Raw genomic sequence first — 26,504 nt, forward strand, 5'->3', positions numbered from 1 at the left:
CCCAACCCCTCCATGTAACACTATGCTAACATTAGCCAAATTTTATTTTAGCTATAACTCTTGAACAGAATGAGATATCTTCACCAAACTTGGTACACATATGTCTGAGCTCAATCTGTGGTCAAATAAAAAAATTGCGCACATCTGTCACTTGGGGGCGCTATAAGATAGAAAAAAACACATAAATGGCTATAACTAGGCAACGTTGGCTCGATCGACTTGAAAATTGGTATGCAGTGTCTTGGGCTAAAGGGGCACAAGTACCTATGAGGACATTTGCATATCTCAAAAAATATGGCCGCCATTGGCCAAACAATTTTAAGCACCTATTTGAAAGGGTTAACGGAAGTTGATCGTAATGAAACGCGTTTTATGGCCCTGTAATCACTTGTTGTTTCACATATCAACACAATATGCATATCATTTGATAGATCTCCTCATAATGCACAACTTTGCCTCAAGAACCATTGCTGTCAATCAAATCGTTCAATTGTTATTCACAAATATGTTAAAAAGCAACTTTTGCGAACTAGTCCTAGGTTTTTTGCCCAATCAGAACCAAACCACTGCAGTAATATTCTGTGGACTCTCTAAATCAACAATTATCAAAAAAAATTTGAATTAGAATTTTGTACTTTGGTTAGCTTTAAAGCGGTCATTTAGAAAAGGGGTGTGGCCAAACATACCCCCAAAGCCTATAAAACCAAAACAAAAAGTCAAAATATTCTGAAACTTGGATTAAACATGTGACTGATGACTCTTAACAAGTATGCAAAGTTCTATGTAGATCGGTCCATAGGTGGCGCTATAACAGTTGAAAAAGCCTCAAAAACACAAATTTTCAATTGAAAATGATCACAAATTGTAGAACATGTTCATACATTCAAACAAACACTAGATCTTAATATTATATGATAGATCTCCTCTTTGTGAACAACTTTGCCTCAGGGAGCAAAGATTTCAGACAAATCGTTCATTAATTATTCAAGAATATGATAAAAACCTACTTTTGCAAACTAGCCCTAGGTTTTTAGCCCGATTGGAATCAAACCACTGCAGTGATATTCTCTAGACTCTCCAGATCAATAATTATCAAGAAAAAATTTAAATTGGTCTTTTGGTTACCTTTGACAGGGTAATTTGGAAAAGGGGTGTGGCCAAAATACCCAAAAGCCTATAAAACCTAGATGAAAACTGAAAACTTTACAAAACTTGGTGAAAACATGTGACAGGTTACTCTGAACAGGCACGCAAAGTTTAATGGAGATCGGACCATAGGTGGCGCTATAACAGTGAAAAAGGTCTCAAAAACACAATTTATATGGTAAATGGCCTCAGATTGTTTGAAAATGCTCATATATTCACACAAACACTAGATCTTCATATCATATGATAGATCTCATTCTGAACAACTTTACCTCTGGGACAAATGTTGTTAATAAAACTGTTAATTAAATTTTCAAGATAATTTTAAAATGTTACTTTTGCAAACTATTACAAGGGTTTTAGCTGAAAATCAATAAAACCACTGAGGTACAATTCTCTAGACTCTGAAGGTCAATAATTATAAAAAAAATGGTTGAACAATTGCATTTGGACAACTATAAACCAGTAATTTTATTATATGTTCTTTACATAGTGTACACAAAGGCCTATTAATACAAACAGAAAGCCTACAAATTATCAAAACTGTGTAAAATAATGCATAATTTCATTCTTAACAAGCATGCAAAATTTAAGAGGAGATAGGTCAACAGTTATATTGGTTTAACACAGTGATGTATGAGAAATTGCCATTTATAACCACTAGATGGAAGCGGAAAACCACTAATGGGCTCATTCAGCTAACTTAAACAGTAATGTTGAAAGGTTTTATGAATTCATGCCAAAACAATAAAAAACCACTGTTACAACATTTGAAATCTCATTTAGTCAACATTTTCTATTTTGTTCATACAGACACATCAGTTTTTACAATTTTGCCACATTATGATTACAGTGAAACCTAAATGACATCTAAACTCTTAAAAACTAGTTTAATCATTTAATTTCAGTGTGTGTGTCTGTCTTTTGGATGTGTTTAAATGTCATCCATACATCCTGGTTGGCCGAGACCACCCCAGAGGCCTAAACTGCTTGAACCCCGGTAAATGCTGCTTGCAGCTTTAATTTATTTATATTTATTTTTTTGCCGAGTATGGATACAAGAGCCTGAAATTTATTAATTAATAGTAGAAATTTTTAAAGTAATATTGATTGATTCAAATCTGATACTTCACATTTAGTCATTAAATCTGATGTGTATATTATCTGATAAATGTATATGATTATAAGATTGCTGTGCAGATATTTTGGATGCTGTCAGCAACCTGTAAGCATGCATAGCTGTAGACTAAATGAAGTAGAAGCCCAGAGCATCGATTTCATCTCCACTTCTGCCTGTAATGCCATTAATCTTTCCAGACTTCACATCCAAACACACAGGCTGACCCAGTTGCTTACACTTCACAGATAATGTTGTCGTGACTCCATTGCTTTTTGCAACCACAAACTCAAACCCCCCACATCTGTTACCAGTTATATTTGGCCACAGTTTTGCATAAGTAATTTTGTCATAGTCATCAAACTTAATTTCTTGACTCTGCGATCCTGTTAAGTTACCCACTTTAATCATGTGGCCACAGTTGAAAATCACCTGGATTGAGGTCAGTGCTGTCTAAAAGGCAAAAAACAACAACAACAACAAACAAATAAAAAAGAATTGAAAATGTTAAAAAATTGTAGGAATAAATATGCTACAATAGAATGAAACCAAAACACACCTCACTGTAAGTAACGTTGACCTTCTTAATGGTGACGTAGGAGGCAGACTTAAAGGAGAAATCATCACCTCCCGTCCCACCCACAATCACAGTTTCTGGTGAGATAGAAATTAAGAGAATGGTCAGTCCTCTTTAAAGGACTAAATACAGTAGAATTCACACACAGTTCAATTATTAATGAGAGTGACAGTGACATTCAGTGATTGACTTCCTTATTAGCAGGACTCACAACTGCACCTGACTTTTATCCCAATCCCATACCCCCCAGAGCTGTGTGAGGCATGTTTTATTACAGATGTGCATACTTTATAGTGATGGGAAGTTTGGTTCTTTTCCGCGAACCGGTTCTTTCGGTGAACAGTTCATTCAATGAACAGTTCACCGGTTCTTTCACGCTCGATGTAATGACATCATTGGTGATGACGTAATAGTGTCAAGTCTATCAAACATTCAAATATATAAAGACAGTAAGCATAACTTTAGTCAGTTAAAAACCTCATAATCATGAAAAGCTTACAATTAAGTTTTTAGGTGTCATCAGCGCAGAAACCATGATCCACTTACTATACATAATCCATTGCGATGTATATGTTACTAAATGAACTTACGTTTCGCCAGATTGCCCTTCATCCAAGCCTTCGTTTACCCGCGCTCATAACATTAGCACAGAATCAGTTCAGAATCAATCATCAAAAGAATCAGTTAAGTTCAGACGCTCTGTGAGTCAGTCTGCTTCACACTGAATCACACATGCACAGTATCATCAGCTCCTCGGTTCTCGAATCGGACGCGTCTGACAGAAACTGTTCTCTGTTCAGTGTACTGGTGATCAGAAAACCAATGCAACCGGTTCTTGACTCGTGAACGAGTCAATGTTTCTTTCATTATCTGTCTTGGCTCGGTGTTCATCTTCAGTTCTCTCTTCACAGCAGTTCAGCCAGTGTACTGTTTGAGTAAATGAATTACTCCGGGATATTGGTTTGTTTTATCTCAGAGGGAGTGTCAGCCACATTAAACAAGTGAACAGCTTAAGTCATTTGTGGATTAATGCGTATTGGAGACGAGAACCATTTCAAACGATTCAGTTCGATTTGGTGAACTGGTTCAACAGGTTAACTAAGAAGAACTGGTTAAATCGAATAATCCATTCACAAAACGGACATCACTAGTACTTTATTTCACATCTTCTGAACTGTTGACAGCCAACACCTGCTTACCCCCAGTGAAAGGCTTAAAGGGGCCACAACAATTTGTAATATAACTCTGATGGGATTTATCTGAAAGAGGAAAGTCAAACACATCTAGGGTGGCTTGAGGGTGAGTAAAACACTGGTTAGTTCTCATTTTTAAGTAAACTGACCCTTTAAAAGCACTATCTAGCAGTGATGCGCGGGTTGATCCAAAATGAGCGAGTGTCTGCAGTCACCCGTGGTTACGAGTCATCCAAAAATATTTTTAATGATATTCGTGTCGCGGTCGGTCGGGTCGTTTGAAATAAAAATGCTAATTAAACCTTTGTAATTTATATAGTACTAGACACCATTTTTAAATACACAGGCCTACACTTTATTGGCTGAATAACTGGTTCAGAGATGACGGACGAGCTCAGTCTGTAGGAAGAGATGGAGGCGGCAAGAGAAAAGGTGAAGACCGGGGAGCAACGGCGCTGTTTTTTTTTTAAAACATGATTTTTACGACTTCATTAAGTTTTGTTTTATAGAAAACTCTTTTTAAAAGATGTTTGTTCTGTATAAATTGTATCTCAATATTTTATCAATCAATTGCCCTAACTCATCACATCAATTGCAATAAATAAGAAGAAAATATATAGCAGACAATGTAATGAGGCGCCGGCACTATCAGTTGTACAGTTCTCTCTCCACCTTCAATACCACCCCGGGCTCCCCGGGCGCCGCAGCATAAATGGCTGCCCACTGCTCTGGGTGTGTGTTCACAGTGTGTGTGTGTTATCACTGCTCTGTGTGTGTGTTATCACTGCTCTGTGTGTGTGCACTTTGGATGGGTTAAATGCAGAGCACAAATGTCACGTCACTTTTTACTTTCAATATAAAGGGGTGAATTGCCCATGAATGGAAAAAAAAAATTAGTTGGAGGCAGCCTTTATTTTTTTTATTATACATATTTTCGAAACCAGCAGTCCATTCTGGTTTGAGTGAGCGACCCCACTGAATGAGTGAATAGAGCGGAATATTCAGAAATGCGACAATAAAAAAAAAGTTATCATCTTGAGCAGAAAATAAAGATAACTAACAAATTCAAAGTTTAAGTTCCATCCCAAGCCATCCTAGTTTTCCCAAATCATAATTAGGCCTATATATTATTAATGCTAGATGTAGATCAGAAAGGTCTTGTTTCAGACGGCATATAATTTATAATTTAGCAACTTTTTCCTGTGGTTGAAGATGCATGTCACTGTTGTCTAGCAACTTTTGTTGTAGTTGTTTTTATATTCTATTGCTAAGATAAAATTCCTATTTTTAAAAAAAGCTGGGTGGATACCTAAAATACAACAACTGCTGTCATTAAATATTAATGGCTATTATTATTTTTAAGCTAGTGTAATGCTATAGCTAATGCATACAGGCTGATTTTAGCCCCGACAAGACTGATATTGTGAAATAAAACAAACTAATAAGGCTTGTTTTAATGACAGTGACGATGTTTATTATTACCTATACTATTATAACAGATCCATTTGTTCATGGATCATGATTCCAGTGATGACTGCATAGAATCGTTTCCAGTTCATCTAATCCAAACATTTAATTTAACTCTAGAGCGTTGTAAAATACAACGTAAACAAGTTTAACAAAATGTAATAATTTCCAAAAATCACAACATGTTTTATCTACAGAAATATTCTGCTTCAGTTCATATTTTTTGGCATTTAGACTTTCAAATACAATATTTTTACTGCTGTGAATAACTTTTGCTCTCCTACTTGCTGGACACAAAGCGAGACACGCACATTCAGAGTGGTCTACGTAGCTCTTGCACAATTCAATATTACAAAAAAAATCTTATTTTTTAAGGTGATGACTTCATAAAATATGACAGACATTTAAAGCTTCATTGTAAAAACTCAAAAGAAGCTTTGAATGTAAATATGATATGACAAAAAATGGCATTCAGTTCAATCTAGTATGAATGGTCAGAATGACTGCTATGGCCACTCTAGTAGTTATAGAATTCCAGTAGTTCAAATAAAGAAGCGACTCAAGTACGAGTCACTAACTCAACTGCTCATCTCTGGTGTGTATAAATCAATTTAAGCTGTTAATCAATGTATCAATTCTGATAAAATCATTTGAATATTTCTTTTATAAAATATATAAATGTACATGAACAAACGATTTGTAATCATTATGTAATGTTCTGTAAAACTGTAAAACATATAATGTTTGTTGCTGATTTATTGATTAAATGTATTATAACGTTACCATAATTATTTTTGGATTCACAACTGGATAAAAAAGGAAACAATTTTTTTTTTTAAATCACACATACCAGGACAGAGATGTCTTCCTTGGTTTGCCATCTCAGTTGTCTATAATGCCTTGTCTGTAGTCTGTAGAAAAAAAAAATCAAGTATAAAGAGAAAATATTTTTTAATTGTAAATCTTGTAGTAATTTTATCTTTCTAAAATTCTCGTTAAAAATCAAGTTTTCTAAAAAGGTAGTTCAAATCAAATAAATACACAAACATTAAGAGTATTAATTCAGGCAAAATCCAGTAAAATTTTTCCTTCACTGAATGCTTTACTGAAAACTATCCATTAACTATCCATTTAACAATTTCTACATTACATTTGCATCTGATTAGTTTTAAGATATGTATTTTACCTAATGCATTCTGATGGTGCCCCTGCAATGCTGCTGGCATTTAAACCAACAACAGGTTATTAGTTGTCTTAGTGCATACCATTGCCTTGTACCTTACATTTGCAATGAAAATAAAGTTAAATCTAATCTAATAACACACTACCTGTCTATGTCATTGTAAGTCACGTCTCACCTGGAGTTTATGCAGAGTCTGTGGTATATTAAGAAGTGAAGCTGACTGGAAATGTCTTCGACTGAAGTCTGAAGCACACTGGATTTCTTTACTCATAGCCTATTTATAGTAGCCTACTGATATCAGGAAATTATTTATAAAAGCTTTTTCTCTGGAAGGAAAACTTCCACAGAAATATACATGTAATTTGATGGCATATTGCCCAATAAGAGGGTGATCATCCATAAAACTCTCAGCCTCACCCACTCCTTCCTGCGTTCTGATTTATGTCACTGTTTACACTAGAATCTGTTTTTCGAATGTACGTAACAGATTTCCAGTGAAACATTCCAGTCTCCCAATCATTGACTAAAATTGTGTAATTTACCATCCCGTTGTTAAAAATTGTTTAGATAAGACCAGATCAAAAGACGTTTATACCTATAAGCGCCAGCGGGTCATATTTACCTGCTAAATAATGAATGTATTTCCGTGCTGTCATTTTCTTGCCGCTTATGTTTTAACATTGTACACATTCCTAAGCAAGCCTTTCACTAACTGAATGAAAAATGAGAAAAAAGAAGGTCATTTATGGATGCAGAAATGTATTAGAAACACTATTTGATATTAGCCTAAGTTTATTGGTGTTCTCTTATTCAAATAAAAAATGAAAATTATTTATTCAAACTAAACCAATTAATAATTAATTAGGTGAAGGTGGTTGATTTTAATTAGATGCTTGAATTTGCCATTGCATCATGCAGTGTGGTGAATAATTATTGTCTATAGGCTACTTTATTAATTTAAATGAATTGAAATTGGTTAATATGTTATCTAATATGATTATATTATCATAAATTAATTAATGGAAATGTAGTATAATATTATAACACCCCAATATGTAATTACTCCCTTCTAATATTTATTGTCAGTGCTGGCTTGTTTAACTTATATTGACTGTTATGAAAAGTGATTAGTGGCATGCATAAAAAAAGCCTTGAACATAAAACAGGACAAAAATATAGCTGATGAATAGACATGAATAGACAATAATTTCATGACTCTAGACACTTATTTGTGTACAAACCCAATTCAAAAAGAGTTGGGACACTGTACAAAAAAGGAATGGAATAATTTACACATCTCATAAACTTATATTCTATTCACAATAGAATATAAATAACATATCAAATGTTGAAAGTGAGACATTTTGAAATGTCATGCCAAATATTGGTTCATTTTGGATTTAATGAGAGCTACACATTCCACAAAAGTTGTGACAGGTAGCAATAAGAGGCCGGAAAAGTTAAATGTACATATAAGGAACAGCTGGAGGACCAATTTGCAATTTATTAGGTTAATTGGCAACATGATTGGGTATAAAAAGAGCCTCTCGGAGTGGCAGTGTCTCTTAAAAATCAAGATGGGCAGAGGATCACCAGTTCCCCCGATGCTGAGGCGAAAAATAGTGGAGCAATATCAGAAGGAGTTATCATCCATCAATGCTGAAATATATATCCAAGTTCTAGAACAACATATGCTCCCATCCAGACGTCGTCTCTTTCAGGGAAGACCTTGCATTTCCATCATGACAATGCCAGACCACATACTGCATCAATTACAACATCATGGCTGTGTAGAAGGATCGAGGTACTGAAATGGCGAGCCTGCAGTCCAGATCTTTCACCCATAGAAAACATTTGGTGCATCATAAAGAGGAAGATGTGACAAAGAAGACCTAAGACAGTTGAGCAACTAGAAGCCTGTATTCGACAAGAATGGGACAACATTCCTATTCCTAAACTTAAGCGACTCGTCTCCTCAGTCCTCTGACGTTTGCAGACTGTTATAAAAAGAAGAGGGGATACACACAGTGGTAAACATGGCTTTGTCTGAATTTTTTGAGATGTGTTGATGCCACTCAGTTTAAACATTTTGATATGTCATCGATGTTGTATTCTGAATAAAATATCACAATTTGAAACTTCCACATCACTGCACTCTGTTTTTATTCACAATTTGTGCTGTGTCTCAACTTTTTGGGGAATCGGGTATATATATATGCCTTTGTGTGAAGGCTTAGACTGTAGCCTAAGACTATCCTACGTTTTGAAATGAACTCACTGTAAATTTTCAAATGGTTAAGGATGTTACAATGTTATATTATAATTTTGTTTTACTTCGTCCTTTCATCTCCGTTTACAAACCAACATTTTACAATTACATTTGGTGCGCAATCCGTCCCTTTTGCCGTTTCGCGAATGATTTTAACATGCGACTGACTTGCAGTTAACGTCTCTGCCCTGCGGTGGCTTTATATACTTTACATTAAAATTTAAAGTCTTAAAACTATGCAGTCGCTGGTCCATAAGAACAATATTGTCAGTGCTATATATTGTAGAATTATAGAATAGTGTCACAAGGATATATCCCATATTTTTGCATCTGGTTCCTTCAACAAAATCCCAGAATTTTTTCATTTCCTTATGGATTATTGTAGACCATAAGCTCTGTTACAACAGGAGTTTATAATTCAGAACACAGTTTAAGATATTTTCGATTTAGTCCGAGAGCTCTCAGTCCCTCCATTGAAGCTGTGTGTACGGTACACTGTCCATGTCCAGAAAGGTAAGAAAAACATCATCAAAGTAGTCCATGTGACATCAGAGGGTCAGTTAGCATCGAAAATACATTTTGGTCCAAAAATAGCAAAAACTACGACTTTTTTCAGCATTGTGTTCTCCTCCGTGTCTGTTGTGAGAGAGAGTTCAAAACAAAGCAGTTTGTGATATCCGGTTCGCGAACGACGTTACCTATACTATTATAACATTCGATGTTACCGGATCTTTTTGAACCACTTCACCAAACCGAACTGAATCGTTTTAAACTGTTTGCATCTCTAATACGCATTAATCCACAAATGACTTAAGCTGTTAACTTTTTTAATGTGGCTGACACTCCCTCGGAGTTCAAACAAACCAATATCCCGGAGTAATTCATTTACTCAAACAGTACACTGACTGAACTGCTGTGAAGAGAGAACTGAAGATGAACACCAAGCCGAGCCAGATAACAAACAAAAAGACTTCTTCGCCTTTAATTTCTTTAGATTCCTAGCATTTTGACACAGGCCAGCTGTGCTGTAATAATTGGAAAAAAATAAAAATAAATTAAATATAAGGTGAATGGAATAAACAACCATATATATTGTTATTTTACTCAGCAAAACATTATTAACTTGAACTATAACTTAAACTAAATAGTATATTATATATACAGGTGGCGCAAAGGGACGAATTGTGAAATGAATGTAATTGTAAAATGAGATAAAAGGAGTAAGTTAAACAACATTAACATTATGATATAACATTGTAAAATCTTAAAAAAAATATTAAAACATTTACAGTGAGTTAATTTCAAAACGTAGGATAGTCTTAGGCTACAGTTTACTCATCAAAAATTAAAAGAAGACCTTTACACAAAGGATCATATGCATGCTATTGTTATTAAACAGTAAATAAATATAAGGCCTATATATATATATATATATATATATATATACGGATAAAAAGCTAAATGTTTTCATTTCATTTTCATTTCGGTTCATTCTTGGTTTAAAAAAAATCTTCAGGTTCCATATGCAGAGTGAAATGGGAACGGTCCAGCATTTAGCAATAATTAGTATTAACTATTTTATAATTCTTGATTTTTTTAAAACTACTAACACTTTGCATTTTTTAAGTATGCCTTATGTGTGACCAAAAATTTAGTATTATCTGTTTGATCGCACTGAAGCCTCGTGCACATATTCACTGGAAAAAGGTTCAACGTTACATTCGGCACAAGCAGCGGTCCACTTTATGACATATTGTTAATTATGATTTTTTTTCCATCGATACTGAAACACACGTGAACTACAAAGCCTATTTTACCTCATGAATAGTAGTTAAACTTCAAATGGGCAACATCATGAATATGGAAATGGATTTCTCCCGAGTTAGAGACAGAGAAAGCCCAACCTTACCTTATGCTTAGCTTTAAATTATTATTATTTGTTTGTTCATAGCTAAGCCTATATTATTATATACTGCAATTATATTTATCCATTAGAATTATATATTTTTCATTCTTGTTTTGTTCTGATATATTTGCTACATTTAAAGGATTTGTTGTAAAGTGAAGGGAATTAAAAATATCCTGTTGGTACATTATAACATTATTAGGCCAGCAGTTATTATTTCTACATGTAATAAAATGCAAGTTATACATGAATCATAATATAATATCGAAAATAAAATAAAAATGCAGCAAATGAAAATAGGTGATTAATCCGTTAAAATGCAACCTGTACAGGACTCACAAACTTAATTTATTTCTTAGCGTGTTTAAAAATAAATAAATAAAGAAAACATGCAGTAAATGAAAACAGGCGATTAATCTGTTAAGATTTGTTGCTCTGGGTTAACAGTAATTATAAGTATTATATACTTCAGAACTGCCTGCATGGGCCTAATCTAGAGTAGTTGTTTTTTATTGCTTCTGAAAATGACATTCACTTCGCGTGCTCTGGAGCAGATCCGCCTCTCGCAATGCTCAGCTGTGGACGATTTAAAAATGTTTGATATAAAGGTTGCTGTCCCATTTTATACAGGAATTGTTCATTTAAAAAAAATCTTATTATATTGTTAGTTCTAATAATATTGTTAAAACAAGTTCGTTTAGGCTATTTAACGTGCACTGTGACATTTTACCCTTTTTAACTTATAAACTCCTTGAGATTTTAAAGTTAGTTTAATAGTATTTAATTTCAAGTTTCCCATACAAAAATGTAATATATGGCCATATATGTACTTATATTTTAAATAGCATGACATATATGTATACATATATTTGACTTATCTGAGAACACAATATATGGCTGCAACATATATGTATACATATATTTCACTTATCTGAGAACACAATATATGGCTGCAACATATATCTATACATATATTTCACTTATCTGAGAACACAATATATGCCTGCAACATATATGTATACATATATTTGACTTATCTGAGAACACAATATATGTTCAACATATATCTATACATATATTTGACTTATCTGAGAACACAATATATGCCTGAAACATATATGTATACATATATTTGACTTATCTGAGAACACAATATATGCCTGAAACATATATGTATACATATATTTGACTTATCTGAGAACACAATATAAGCCCGCCACAGATATGAACATTTATGTGTCCAAACATGTGAAGAAAATATTTGAGTTCCTCCATATATAATACCATATATCTGCATATATTACAGTATAGTATTGGTTTCTCGCATATATGGACAACATTAAGTATAAATATGTTTTATGGCAGTTGGCACACAGTGTCTGGTTGCCGCCACCTTCTGAAATCTGTGTCAGAATAATATATTTACCTACACTTAAATTATCTTTATTAAACCAGTTCTTCTAAAAAATAAAAAATAAAAATAAATAAAAACCTTAATGTCCAGAATTAATTTGGAAAATATAATTTAATATCAAAATGTATCTCTTCGTCTATATTTGAACCTTGCCTGACCTTGCTTTTTTTTTTTTTTTTTTACAAACTTTCACTGTTTTACAAACTTTCACTGTTTTAATTGCTTTTTGTTTCAATGAAAATCGTATAGTATCAATATAATGCTCCATTTCCTTCCTAAAAGAAATAAAACAAGGTTTTTTGCATGAGAACTTACATTTGTGAATATGAAATTTTGCATGGAAAACAATAAGATTGATCATGTAAACGTTTTCTTTGCTGTTTTCCAACATACCAAATAATACATATTTCCATAACAAAACAAAATGATGATCAATATTCTGCACAATAAAATCACATAGATTTTGCCAAAATAGTTTTTCAAAAGGGCAATGCCAAAACAAATGTACCACAGTTTCAGGGCAACTAACACAAAAAGAGCAACTAATATCGATATCAGATTTGAATTTTACCAAATAATTTTTGGCTGGGTAAATCCTGTGTATAATTTTGAATGATACTTCCTTAACCTTGTTTGTAATCAAATATTTATTAGGTATTAACCAAACCATTTTCCAATCAATATTGTCTGTTAGGCGATTCCAATATGAATTAACGTAAGGCAAAGACACAATATCTTGTAGAAATAAAGCTCTTATGGAACTGTTGTGTGATTTAAAAGAAAAACAGATGTTACCTATATAAGAGCTCATTACATTAGGCAGAGACCATTGTTGGATGTTGATTCTTGTCTGATGTCTAAATAACATACAAACTTCAGGAGAAATAGCCCCAAAAACTTTGGCATAGTCCCCTGGTGTAACAGGAATCTTATACTGTGCCAAAAACTCACCATAAATTAAAAGAAAACTATTCAAATTAAATAACTGATCCACCAATATGATGCCATTATCAAACCAGCGTTTCTGATAAAGCGATTTGTGTTTATATATTATATCCTTATTGTTCCATATATATTACCTATGAGGAGAATAATTGTGCTTGTGGATCAAAGACCATGATAAAAAGGCCTGACGGTGAAATTCAGCTAGTTTTGCTGGTATTTTATCAATATTATAATTACAGCTAAGAAAAAAATGAATACCACCCAGTTTTGATAGAATATGGGAGGGAATACAACACCAAATGGAATTAAGATTTTTAACAATTTGTTTAAGCCACTTAACCTTACATGTATTATTCAATGTAGCAAAGTCCAAAACATTTAAGCCACCATTCTCATATGAATTCATAATAACTGTCTTCTTCATGTAATGTATTTTATTTTTCCAAATGAAATCAATCAATATTTTGTCAATTTCTTTACATAGTTTTTTATCAAGATGTAAAGCCATTGCTGCATAAATAAGTCTAGAAATACCCTCTGTCGCCTGACCTTGCTTTCTTGCACATTTACTTGGTGGATTACGTAGCCTCCGGTAACGGCCATCTGATTTTTAAAACTAAGATAATAATAATAATAATAATAATAATAATAACAATACCAATAACATATTGGTTTTGATTTAAAAAAAATAAAAAAAATTCTTATTGAGATTTTTTTTCAGTATTTCAAACCAGTTCTGTCACTATAGCAACACCCGCGTAAACCTGATGAACGTTAATGAAGAAGACACGACAAGGAGAAGTAAGACATGTATGCGCTTGTGAAATGGTGTGCCGGGGTTGATGAGGGGAAATTTAGTATTGTTCACATTAAATACATACGAAATTTTGATCTGGAAAGTGATTACATACGAAGACGAATTTGCCGTCGAGTGGGGTGTGGGAAAACGACCAAAAGGTGGATTCCCCATTTAACGTTATATGGCTACCGTTCAATCAGTTGGAGGTAAGTAAGTGCAACCCTAACGTTTTTTTACTGCTTTGTATTAGTTACACAGGGATATAATATAAGGACAATGTAATACGAGGCGGTTTATAACTTTTAGACGTTAACAAACCCAACTGGCTGAATGCAGAGGGGTCTTGCATCAGCCTGAAGGCTTGCATTCTCAATAATAACCGCCTCGCTATAGGCTACATTATTCCTCTTATTACATGGCTAACGTTACGTACAAAATAAATAAATAATTTGACACAAAATATTGATTTAAAAAAAAAATGTATTGCTTCCGCAAAAGAAAATAGTCCGTTCCGCGTCCAACGCTGTGTTTTTCATGGCAACGGCGTAACGTTACTTCGCAGCGGTTTGTTAACAGTTATCAATAAATAACAGGCCGCATACTAAACCAAGCCATGCAATAAGCTATATTAACATAAATAGATAACTTAATACGAAACCACGTTGTCAAGGAATGTGTTTGTGTTGTTTCAAACCTGTATGAATTTCTTCTGCTAAACAGATAACAGAAAAAAAGATATTTAGAAGAACGTCATCAGACAGTTTTTGGTTTCATTGACTTCCATAGTATAACGTTATCTTTTTTCCTACTATGGAAGTCAGTGAGACCAGAATCTGTCTGGTTACTGACATTCTTCTAAATATCTTCCTTTCTGTTCAGCAGAAGAGAGAAATTCATACAAGTTTAAAACAACATGAGGGTGAGTATATGATGACAGTATTTTCATTTTAAAGTGGAGCATCCCTTTAACTCAGACCCTTGTTGGTACTATCAGTGTGTTAGTGGCAATGGTGACTGATATTTCTCTGCAATAGACATGAATACTTTGGAGCGAAAGTTGGACAAACGTTCGAAGAAAGATTCCGAAGACAACGCCATTGTGGGAAAGAGAATCCGTGTTGCCAAACGTCTGTGGGAGGATGAGGATGAGGATGACCCCCCTACTGCCGTGGCCACAGTCAGTGGAACCAAAGTGAGTTTTTTGTTTAATTTACTAACTCTTTACCCCATAATGATATATATATATATATATATATATATATATATATATATAACTAAGGCAATAATTTGTATGTTTAATTTAAAATAATTTAATTTATATGTTTCCACAGGCTGCCATTCACAATCAAGGGGCTGAAATCCTAGATTCCATTTCCTTGGAAGAACAAGCAGAAAATAGTGACAACGAGCTCTCACTTGTGCGTCAAGAATTGCTAGAAATAAAAAAAAATCATCTTTACAGGTAAATGTATTATATTTCCATTCTGCACACACATACACACACACAGTAAAACTTAAATACTTAAATACAGGCTTTTATTTTGTCAGATCATAAAACTTGACCTGCCAATGTTTCTTATTCATTGACCAGACTGCTGGCCTGCCATCCCACACAGTAAAATTGGCTGGTGTAAATTGTTTATGGGGACTTACATCATCACATCATTATTTTAAAAGGACTGATAAGAAGCGTGATGTTTTCAACAGTTTGTCTCACTAATACATAGATGGAATAAATGCAGAGACTGAATTTCCCTCACAGGATCAAAAGAGTATACTTCTATTCTTATACTTTTTGGCTACAGTCTTTCACACCCTTTTTTCCTGTTGATGCAGAGATACCTCAGATAAAAGAAATGCTCAACAGAAGCTCCATGCACCTCGGCAGTCCAGGGTCTCTCCCCAGCCCTTCAAACCCTGTTCAAATAGTGAGTACTTTTGGTAACACTTTAGAATAAGGTTCCATTAGTTAATGTTAGTTAATGTATTAATTAACATGAACTAAGCAAGAACAATCCTTCTACAGCTTTTATAAGTCTTAGTTCATGTTAATTTCAACATTTACTAATGCATTATTTAAATCAAAAGTTGTGCTTGTTAACATTAGTTAATGCACTGTGAATTACCATGAACTAACAAGGAATAACTGTATTTTCATTAACTAACATTAACGAAGATGAATAAATACAGTAATAAATGTATTATTCATTGTTTGTTCATGTTAATTAACACATTAACTAACATTAACTAATGGAACCTTATTCTAAAGTGTTACCGTACTTTTTTATGCAGTGCTGTTGGAACGTATGTGAACTGCTTGCAATCACTTTGTCTTATATATCAGGGTAGCCGCGGGGTCTTAAAAGTCTTAAAAAGGTCTTAAAAAGGTCTTAAATGACATGTTCCTAAATTAAGGCCTTAAATAGTCTTAAATTCCGTTGTCCAAGTCTTAAATTTTTTAAACGAAGGTCTTAAATTTCATTATACTAGCCTATTTATTCAAAGTCAACCAGACTGCAACGCAAGGTGAAATGGGGGAAACAACAACAACGTGAAAATTCAACAGGGTTTAGTGTAACGCCAGAGAACGTCTAATTTCTAGTATTTATTTGTTTTTTAAATCAAGTGATCAAAGTGCTCGTTGCCGCTGTGATCGAGAAGGGTCTTGTAAAATGTGCTGAGGTATTATTAATTCGTGGCCACAAAAAATTCACCTGAATATTCACCAATTCACAAAAACAAACAAAAAAAAGGAATAAAAAGCTGTACGAGAATAGTCGGCCTTCACAGGTAAGAAAAACAGTTTAATAATTATTATTAATTCGTGGCCACGAAATAATTCACCTGAATATTCACCAATTCACAAAAAAATAGGTCTTTAGCATTCACTAATTAATAGTATCAAATTGTTTTTGGCCATGTTGTAATTCGTTAAATCAAAATGAGGGAGGGAATTAGTTCAACGTGTCCACGATTTATTAAAACAAGGAATAAGTCGTCGTAACAATGAATTATTTAGATCAGTGGACAGGGCGCATAAGAACAAACAGTGAGAGAGCCCCGGCCGCGCACGCCTCACTCTCGCCATCTTCAACGAGCGCTGTATTGCTCTCTCTCTCGCGCGCATATCAACACAATAGTAAAAGGTCAGAAGACCGATTGTGTTTTATAGATTAGTGGTTTGTTCATACAAAGTGTTTGATTAGCATGTTTAGGAAATGCATAATACAAATTGTATGGGTTAATGTAACGGTAAACGGATAAAACTGCGCATGGAAAACTGGTCTAGCGGTCTCTGGTAGTGCAAAAATGTATTACAACTAAATTCAATGCACGCCATTGACGCCACTTAACCGAGCAAAATGTTTCACTCGGTTACGCAATTTTTAACGTTTAATCGGTTAACCCCTAGTTTTCGCGCCGGCGGCAATGGATCAACATTCTAATCAACCAGTCAATAGGAGAGACATCATGGGGAAGTGTCGTTCGGTTCGGTGTAACTGTTTATTTTCTAACTGAGCGGTTCGTTGGACCATTTTACCTGCTGACCAAAATTTCATTATTTCAAATGTAGGCACGCTGCACGTGGCAAGCGCGCTCATAAAGAGCCGCCGGCGCGACCACAACATTGTCCAACATCAAATGTGCAAACGTAATGTAAGCGGAACGAAACTGCTCGTTATTGTGTGGTTGAAGGACTGTTTATCTGTTTGGATGAGTGCAGCGCGAGCCGATCGTGATCAAGCGACACTGTTACTACACAGCGCTAGGGCTGCACGATGTGTCGTTTAAGCATCGATATCGTGATGTACGAATCCACGATAGTCACATCGCAGGATGTGCGATGTAGGCTGTCGTAGTTGATCTGTTATTCAATAACTGTACGGGACAGCTGCTCCCCGGCCCTTGACGAATGTGATTCGCGGATTAATTGCACAGCTTAACCATCATAGAGGGAAAGTTTATCATTAACAGGACTGAAAAACACATGCAAGTTTAACAGGGCAGAGAGAGAGAGAGAGAGACAAAGAGAGCGCGCGAGAGAGACAGTGAGAAGAGAGTGTGCGCGAGAGAGACAGAGAGAGAGCGATCCGTCTTCAAACAACAAGAGCGCTGTCTTGCTCTCTCTCCCTCGCGCATATTAATCAATTGACACGATGGTGTCGATGTTTAAATCATTTAAAATGAGAATGTAAGTGTGCTCACCCCATTTTTTTTGTATGAAAAAATATCGCAATACATATCGCAGAAAAATAAAATATCGCAATGTCATTTTTTCCAAATAACGTGCAGCCCTACACAGCGCTAATAAGAGATCCATTAAAGAAAGCATTTGAATTCGCCACAGAAGTAAAAACATCGCTGCAAGATCTAGTGAGAAACATTCACATTTCTCCGTTATTAAAGGATCGAACAGCGGGTGGAAGCCAGGAAGAAAAATTGTGCCATGAATGAACTATCCAGTGTCCACAGATCAGCAGCATTCACCATGGATTTACTGTAGTACCACTAACTGCAACCATGGAAGTTTGGCAGGAATAGTAGGCTATAATGCTTTCAAGTAACATTACGTTGGTTTTATTTTGACATTATGAATACAATTGCTACAATTAAATTGTTAATCTGAACTAAAAATATAACTTTATAACTATTACAATATTAGGCTACATTTATTTTTTTCCAAGGAGTTGTTTTGTTTTATATGCTCCTAAGAAGAGTCTATTATAGCTCCATCACTGGTCAAAGTAAAAAATATATATCATACTTTATTATGTTAATTTTAATTAAAAAAATAATAAAATACTCTGGCATTTCTTTCTTTTTGCTGTATCGAAAACATACTGAACCGTGACACAAGTGTATTGTATTGAACCGAACCGTGAATTTTGTGAACCGTTACACCCCTACTATCTATATCTCTCTCTCTTCCCTATCTGTCTACCCCTCTGAAGCAATGGTTGAAGCACTTTGAATGCTGAGAAACTTTACTAAGACGATTTGAAAAATTAGTTTATCTGTTTATTGTTATGAATGTTTGATATTTACCAAAAACATCACTTTGCAGTGTATTGTTGAATGAGTTTTTTTTATAATAAATGTGTTTTAATTAAGACATTTGTTTGTTAGTAATAGTCATTATTGGGATTTAATCTGGTGTTTTTTACGACTGCGTAATGGGTGCGATGTAGGTCTTAATTTTCATTAAAATGGTCTTAATAAAGTCTTAAATTTGGGGTGATCAAACCTGGGAAAACCCTGTATATTAATTGGTCATAATCGAATACAATTTACTGTAAATTTGTCCTAATCTAATCTCCCAAATTGCCTGGTACCTTGTGGCAATGGCTCTTTTTCACACTACTTATTGATAATATGACATCTCCAACATTGACAGTAGGGACCAGGAATGCTTGACATTATACTATTGGGACCAATTTACACAGTCAATTGTACATAAATCTTGAATGCTGGATATTTTGTTTACTATACTGAATCGAAACTTTTAAGCCTATCTATTTCATTTTGTTCAACAGGAAGAAATTGTCCCAGGTTCAGGTGTTTACGTATCACGAAGTGTGTGGCGCTCTGCTTGCCAGGCATCTAGTGGGACTTCAATGGCAAGGATTTTGCTGCTTGGGGTGTTTGACATTGAAACACTCATCAAAAGTAATTTGAGAGGTTAGTATTGTCTGTGCAGTAGTGTAGAGTGTAGTTAAAAATGCTTATTCCATAGGCACATTTGTTATGTTAAATGACAAGTTCGGTATTTTACACTTAAAGCCCTGTTTTCAGATTGTTTTCTGATGAAATAGAATGGTTAAGACTTAAATTTGGACAAATGCTGCTGGTAGGGCTGGGCGATATGGCTTAAAAAAAAAATCTCCGATTTTTTCACACCAAACCCGATTTTCGATTTTAATTGATTTTTTTTATTAATTTAAAAACAAACTACAACCGACAAAGAAATTGCTCAAAACAAATGTACTCTTTATTTTGTTCTGATTTTCAGTTATGCAGTTTAATCTAAATTTCCCCTTTGTGCATAAGTGTAACAGGAAACAAGCCTCAAAACATGCTTGCAAACGAGATGGCAGGCACTGCCATTGTAAACAGTGAAAATGTAGCTTATCAGTTTTCTAATAACTTACAGTGACACAATGCACCTTCAAAATAAATTAAAATATAAATAAAAAATAAAATTGTGTGTCCCTCTTTGATAAAAAACTTTTGGATAAATAAATGTAACCAAAATGACAAAATTAGATCTATTACAAAAATACATTACAATGTCCCAGTGGTATTCATAAAGTGCTAACAAAACTTTAAACTCATTAGCGTTAGCATTACAGAAAGGTCTGATTTACGCACTGTTACAACAGTTATTGTTTTTATATTGAAAATAAGTCATTTTGTGTGTTTTTTTCCCCAAATCAGTGACATAATTTATGAACTTGGGAATTAAAGAGTTAAAATCTTGGATTTTTTTTAAACATTTGGTAGTTTTGATCAGGACTGAGGTTGATTAACAGATTTATGCAAAAAAAAATATGAATCTGATACATTTTTACAGCAGTTTAATTGAGTGGATGTTGTCATCCCGAACAACTCTAAAGGGTAGTGAATTTGAACAATCCACAAGGGTTAAGGTAAAAAAGTTACTTAGATCACCTTTAAGCTGTGCATGTAAATGGACCGACAGTATGTGTCTGTTTTCAGCCATTTTGATTGTCATTCTGCTGATAATGAAAACGTAAACTATATACTGGTTATTTTTCATACTGAAAAACATATTTTTTCCTCAGGAGGGGAATCCAAGGTTTCAAAGGGGGGAGATGGGGAGAAAAGAAGCGCCCTGGATGAAATAAAAGTGAAAGCTATAATGGGTAAGTTATGATTTTGCTATTTGACATCATCTGCCACAGGTCTGTATGTATAGTGTTGTGAGCCTTGACTCAGTCAGATCTCCTCAAGAACAACTTGGGGTTAAGTGCGTTGCTCAAGGGCACAACGGTGGTGAACGGGATTCGAACTCCAAATTCCAGGCTACTAGCATACTAGCCAGGTTCCTTTACTGCTGTGCTACCACCACCCCTTTTGGCTTCGTGCCTGCGTCTGAACCACACCCATAGAAATATTTGCAAAAAAATGGACAATCATATTAGCAATAAAGCAATAAAGGAGCAGTAAAGATTTTTGTCTTTAATTTTTGACCAGTGTTTTGTCTGCTTTATACCTAAAACTTTTTTCTACCTTTTCAGATGCTGTTATGTCAAGACACTCAGTTTCGACTGGCCAGATCGGAGCAGCCCTGAATGGGAAGATGGCAGAACTAAGACTGGCAATGTCCAGGAAAAATAATTTAAAAACAAAATGCATTAAAGTTTCTATTTGAAAAGACCTGGAATTGTGTGTTCTGTGGAATGAGTATAAATATATATGCAGGATATATAAAAAACATAGTTGTACCACTAATATAAGTGAAAGTACATGGTGTCATCATATTAGAAGCATATTTGTATCCCTAATATAAGTGAAAGTATGTACTCTGGAAATAAATACATATATGCATGTATACATATATGCGTCTTGCATATATTTCACATATATGTGCATATATGCGAAAATATATGGCACTTACATGAAAACGGCCATTTTTGATATATTTTGAAATATATGTTTCATATATGTCTATGTGTTTTACATATATGAGTTTTGCATATATTCTCATATATGCAGCAGACATACATGGGAACTGATATTATATATGTAATTTACATATATTGACATATATTACATTTCTGTATGGGTTGCTTAAATTATTTCTATGAGTTAATAATATGCTATCATGTTTATTCTTGTAGAAAATAAGTGCTTATTCTTTAAGTAAATAAGAGATAAAATGAGGGACGATCCAAATAGCCTATTTAATGTAGGCTACATTATTCAAAGATAAATAAATAAATAATAATAAAAGAATGTATTTAAAAATGCCATCAGCCTGAGTAAATTTGAATTTTATAGAATTGTGTAAATTATAGAATTGCGACATTGAAGGTTAGTGATTTAGGAGTTGAAAATACTGTGAAATTACAAATGGCAATGGATTTTTAGAGCATAACAACTGAAGGTTTATGAAACGTTAGCCAATAAAGCATTTTTTTTTAAACAATGGAACTTAAAGTTGTGAACTAAAATATTATTTCAACCATACAGCATTTGAGTAAATAAAACGCATAGGCTACTTTTCATAACATTTAATCATTCATAAGATGCATAACGTTTCTGGTGTTTGGATTTGTACTTCAATATAATGAGCTCCAAGTTTAAGAATAGCCCTGTTTTCTCTCTCTGTCTCTCTCTCTCTCTCTATTTAACAGCATTAGCTCTATGGAGTATGTCTTCCTTCAGTTAGAATGAATGTTTTCCTGCCTTGCTACATGTTGGGCTCATGATCAATAAGTTCCCAGCTAACACAGTTACGTCGTGACGACGTAACTGGACCAGACCATATTCGTTGCAGCGACATCCCAAATAACGTTCCAGCGACGTAACTTTGTGATTCCCATATCCGTCGTGGCGACGTTATAGTGGAACGTCGCTGGAACGTATTGAGTACGTCCCAGCGACTAAACTGGCACATAATGAGAACGTTACTATAAAGTACCATATTAGTCGCAGCGACGTACCATATAACGTTCCAGTGACGTAACTTTGTGATTCCCATATCCGTCGTGGCGACGTTATAGTGGAACGTTGCTGGAACGTGATGAGTATGTCCTGACGACCAAACTGTCACGTTATGAGGATGTGACATTACAGGATCATATTGGTAATTAATATTTTCACCTCACCATTACCTTGAAATACATAAAGAACTAATAAAGTAAATTCATCTCTAGGGCAAAAAATAAACCTTATGAAATCTAATTGTAATCTAATTATAGGGGATTCATAGTTAATACATTAATTACATACATGCAATGCAAACAAATACAAAAACATTCTAATATAAAATAGACAAAAACACACTGCATTCATTCACAAATCAATATTTATTCAGCACTACTTTCTAAAAATACGAAGCCAAAACATTTTGAACGTTGCACCTGTTCTTTAACCATGCAAAATGTTACTAAGTTATGAGCACAGAAAACTAAACACATCAATTCATAGATTACACAATATGAACAACAGAAAATGTTTGTCTTAAGGATGGGGAGATGGTTAATCATGTTATCAGTGAAAATTATAAATAATTATCAGTAAACTTATTGATACAACATAATTTAGTGCAACAAAAAATACATGATATATAGATATGAAACAATTCAGCAGATACTGCACAGAGATACTGCACAAAGTAAAACTGTGAGCGTCGTATATGAGGCTCCTGGTATAAATGTCTGGTGGTGATGTGCTTTAATTACACGACATGCAGGAAAAATATTTGGCTAATTCATGCGCACGATTTTCTATTTCATTCCCTCGATTTGCTAAAACGTGTACACTATTTATACATCAAGAGAACGAATTAGTAAATTGTGCATACGATTTAGCAAATCAATGAAATGTAAAAGTAGTCGTGCACGTTTAGTACATAGAGGGAACGAATTAGTAAATCATGGACATGATTTCTTTCTTTTTCTTGCATGTCATGATCAGGGCTCTGTGCTCACTATCAGAGGATAAAACTAAACAATAAAGCAATTACCAAAGAACCATAATTTTTGAGCTTCTCAGAAGAAAAACATTCATAAAGCGTAAAGATATGAAAAATGAACAATATAGAGATTTCTAGCATCTCTCCTGTATTATTTGTCCCACCCGAAAAAACAAAGTTTTTTAAGAAAATGAGCATATCGACTTTCTCAGAAGAATCTGTGATCTCTGATTACTGACTGTGGAGATGACTCTTTCAGACAGTGCTGAGGAGGCAGAGTTAGGTGCAGGACAGCTGATAGAGAAGAGGAAGAGTGTGTTTCTTACCCCAGCAGCAGAAGACAGGCTCTTCTGAGGGAAGGACAGGAGGCTTGATGCAGTGTTTTGCTGTAGAACAAGGCTCCTTCTCAGCACCTGATCTTCTTCAGAAAAGAGTTCCTCTAGTGTAGAGTCAGACACTCAGACTTCTTGCAAACTGGAATCTTTTAATAACATTTAGCATATTATTGTAGCCATGTTCATTGTTTTTATTATAACACATGGCAAGCTTATGAGAAAATAGTTAAATGTGTTCTTCCTCCTCTTCTTCATCCTGGGCCTGCTGTCAACATCCTCTGAGCTGAAAGGGAGGTTCATCTTGTTAATGTTGCTCATGTATGTTCACAACGAGTCAAAAATCTGGAATCTTTTCTTTATGGTTTTCAAGAGAAGTCTCTTCTGCTCACCAAGGCTAGATTAATTTGATCAATTAAAAAAAAAAAAAAAAAACAGAAAGAAAGAAATAACAGTTTTCATACTGTTTTTTTTGAATATACTTAAACATATTTATTTAAATAATTATGAGGCAAAGCTGAATTTTTCAGTAACTTTACTCCAGTCTTCAGTGTCACATGATCTTTTTCATATACTGATTTGCTGATCGGGAAACATTGCTGATTATCACAAATCAGTGCATTTACATGCACCCAATCGCATTATTGCCGCTAAGATCAAAGTGTACATCTGCTCATGACATACATGTAAATCACATCTGCAGTTAGCTTACTACGGTTGTTAGTTCCACTGAACTCTATTGGTAAAGAAGGAACTTTTTGAACAAAGTTGGTTTTAGGGAAGCGCACCCCATATTAGAAATGATGGGGAAGAAAACTTAGCATTTCTGGAAATAAAATAAATAATAAAGAAATAAATGTAAATGTGTAGACAAAAGTTTGGGCAGCACAACTGTTTTCAACACTGATAATTATCAGAAAAATTTATTGAGCAGTAAATCATCATATTAGAATGATTTCTGAAGATCATGTGACACTGAAGACTGGAGTAATTAATGCTGAAAATATAGCTGTGCATTATAGAAATAAATTAAACTTTTAAAATATATTTAAAACTTTTGACGAGCTGTGTACATTGCCACATTTAAATGAAAACTCAACTTGTAATAAACAAAGCACACATTCTCAAAGAACTTACATTCTGGTGATAACTTCCTTCCCTCACTGCTGTCAGATCCCTTCAGTCATTCCCAGACCTCCTTGTTTTTAATCTTTCCCTCAAATCTACAGAAACAAACATCATTTTACAGACAATTTGGATAAGTCACGAATTGCAATAGTTATATAACTATAAGCACAATGCTAAATTATATAATTATAAATATATATTGAATCGGCACACAAGTATCGGGATAGTATTGAATTGGCAGATTAGCATATCATCCCAGCCCTTGTTACTACAGTCAAAACAATGAAACTCTCTTCAAGAGCGCACAATAACTGATATTTAAAACTGTTAAAAGAAAAGGCTCAAAATATTGCACACATATAATACACAACAATATCTCTTCCTTTGGTGTTTTGAACATTTCTGTGAGTAATGCTACACGCTGTGACTCTGTGTTGCTTCAAGTGCATCATTCTGCGCACTGGTTGTGTTTACGCGATGCACGCTGTATAGGAGCCATACCCTTTCGTATTATAATACATTAGCACAATGAAAGATTCTTGTTCTGTCCCATCTACCACATGTTGCTGCCTTCATTACTGTGCTATACATTTAAAAGAAATGTATTTTACACACACACACATACATACATACATACATACATACATACATACATACATATATATATATATATATATATATATATATATATATACATACACACAGACGGTTTCAACGGCAACAACATAAACTTTTATAAACAAATGCTTTTGTGGACCTAACCTAACCGGTAGACTTCCAAATAGAATCAATAACAACAGCCAAGTCCCTCTAGAGTAGATATTTTTTGATAACAAACAAAATATATGTTTTCTGTGTGGATCAGGCGGACTTGATGAAAATGCAAATTCATCCTTTGCCAGCAGATGTTTTAAAGCATAGACATAAAGTGCGAGAAATAGAGGTTTCCCCAGTAACAGCTGTAAACAAAGCAGAGCTACGCTCACACGCTGCTTTATCAGACATATAACATGCAAGTCTTCCTTCAGAAATACAGCGAAATAAAAACACCTGTGCCTCGTTTTGATATTTAAACATATAAATGTTAGGTTTTATTAAACGTGCAGTACGTAACGTTACTCATGTTTATTCAACGAAGCCTTTTTGAAAATCGATCAGTTTTAAAATTGTGTCGAGTCTCCAAAAATAAATAAATGTATGGGAAACATATCCCACACCCCATCACTCTCCTTCTTGATCAAACAGCCCTTGATGCCTTCAGTGTGAATCTACAACTTTCATAGTAATGAAAATAAAGAAAACTCTTTGAATGAGAAGGTGTGTCCAAACTTTTGGTCTGTACTGTAAAATATATAGTTTACAGTTTT

The 26,504-nt window shown here is 34.2% G+C and overlaps 3 protein-coding genes across 5 annotated transcripts in view; 2 read left to right on the plus strand and 1 right to left on the minus strand.

Moving 5' to 3' along the window:
• The window catches only part of LOC113071650 (CD209 antigen-like protein C), a 291,989-nt gene that overhangs the window by 245,075 nt on the left and 20,410 nt on the right, over positions 1-26,504 (plus strand). The gene's annotated exons all lie outside the window — the stretch shown is intronic.
• On the minus strand, positions 2,128-6,964 carry LOC113071653 (aerolysin-like protein). The gene is made up of 4 exons (XM_026244959.1): positions 6,859-6,964; positions 6,351-6,411; positions 2,823-2,917; positions 2,128-2,716 (listed from the first exon to the last, which is right to left on the minus strand). The coding sequence occupies exons 2-4, from the start codon at positions 6,379-6,381 to the stop codon at positions 2,393-2,395; spliced, it is 450 nt and encodes a 149-aa protein (XP_026100744.1). The 5' UTR covers positions 6,382-6,411; positions 6,859-6,964; the 3' UTR covers positions 2,128-2,392.
• LOC113071652 (uncharacterized) lies at positions 14,013-21,414 on the plus strand. 2 transcript variants are annotated; one of them, XR_003280185.1, is made up of 7 exons: positions 14,013-14,222; positions 15,051-15,208; positions 15,348-15,478; positions 15,853-15,944; positions 19,551-19,695; positions 20,820-20,900; positions 21,276-21,414. XR_003280185.1 is itself a non-coding variant. In XM_026244958.1 (6 exons), exons 1-6 carry the CDS (start codon positions 14,198-14,200, stop codon positions 21,407-21,409), a joined length of 621 nt encoding a protein of 206 aa, XP_026100743.1. In that variant the 5' UTR covers positions 14,013-14,197; the 3' UTR covers positions 21,410-21,414. The 2 variants fall into 2 exon arrangements, 1 of the variants encoding a protein (XP_026100743.1); XM_026244958.1 differs by lacking the exon at positions 19,551-19,695.

The sequence above is a fragment of the Carassius auratus genome, unplaced genomic scaffold, assembly GCF_003368295.1.
Source record: "Carassius auratus strain Wakin unplaced genomic scaffold, ASM336829v1 scaf_tig00007763, whole genome shotgun sequence".
Lineage (NCBI taxonomy): Eukaryota > Metazoa > Chordata > Actinopteri > Cypriniformes > Cyprinidae > Carassius > Carassius auratus.

Excerpts from the sequence above, each read along its gene's own strand:
- LOC113071653 (XM_026244959.1), bottom strand. The coding sequence starts at position 6,381 with ATGGCAAACCAAGGAAGACATCTCTGTCCTG. Across the intron at positions 2,918-6,350 it reads AGGAAGACATCTCTGTCCTG|AAACTGTGATTGTGGGTGGG; the intron begins GTATGTGTGATT and ends CTATCTCACCAG. Across the intron at positions 2,717-2,822 it reads TCAACGTTACTTACAGTGAG|ACAGCACTGACCTCAATCCA; the intron begins GTGTGTTTTGGT and ends TTTGCCTTTTAG.
- LOC113071652 (XM_026244958.1), top strand. The coding sequence starts at position 14,198 with ATGGCTACCGTTCAATCAGTTGGAG. Across the intron at positions 15,479-15,852 it reads AAAAAAAATCATCTTTACAG|AGATACCTCAGATAAAAGAA; the intron begins GTAAATGTATTA and ends CTGTTGATGCAG. Across the intron at positions 15,945-20,819 it reads CTTCAAACCCTGTTCAAATA|GAGGGGAATCCAAGGTTTCA; the intron begins GTGAGTACTTTT and ends TTTTTTCCTCAG.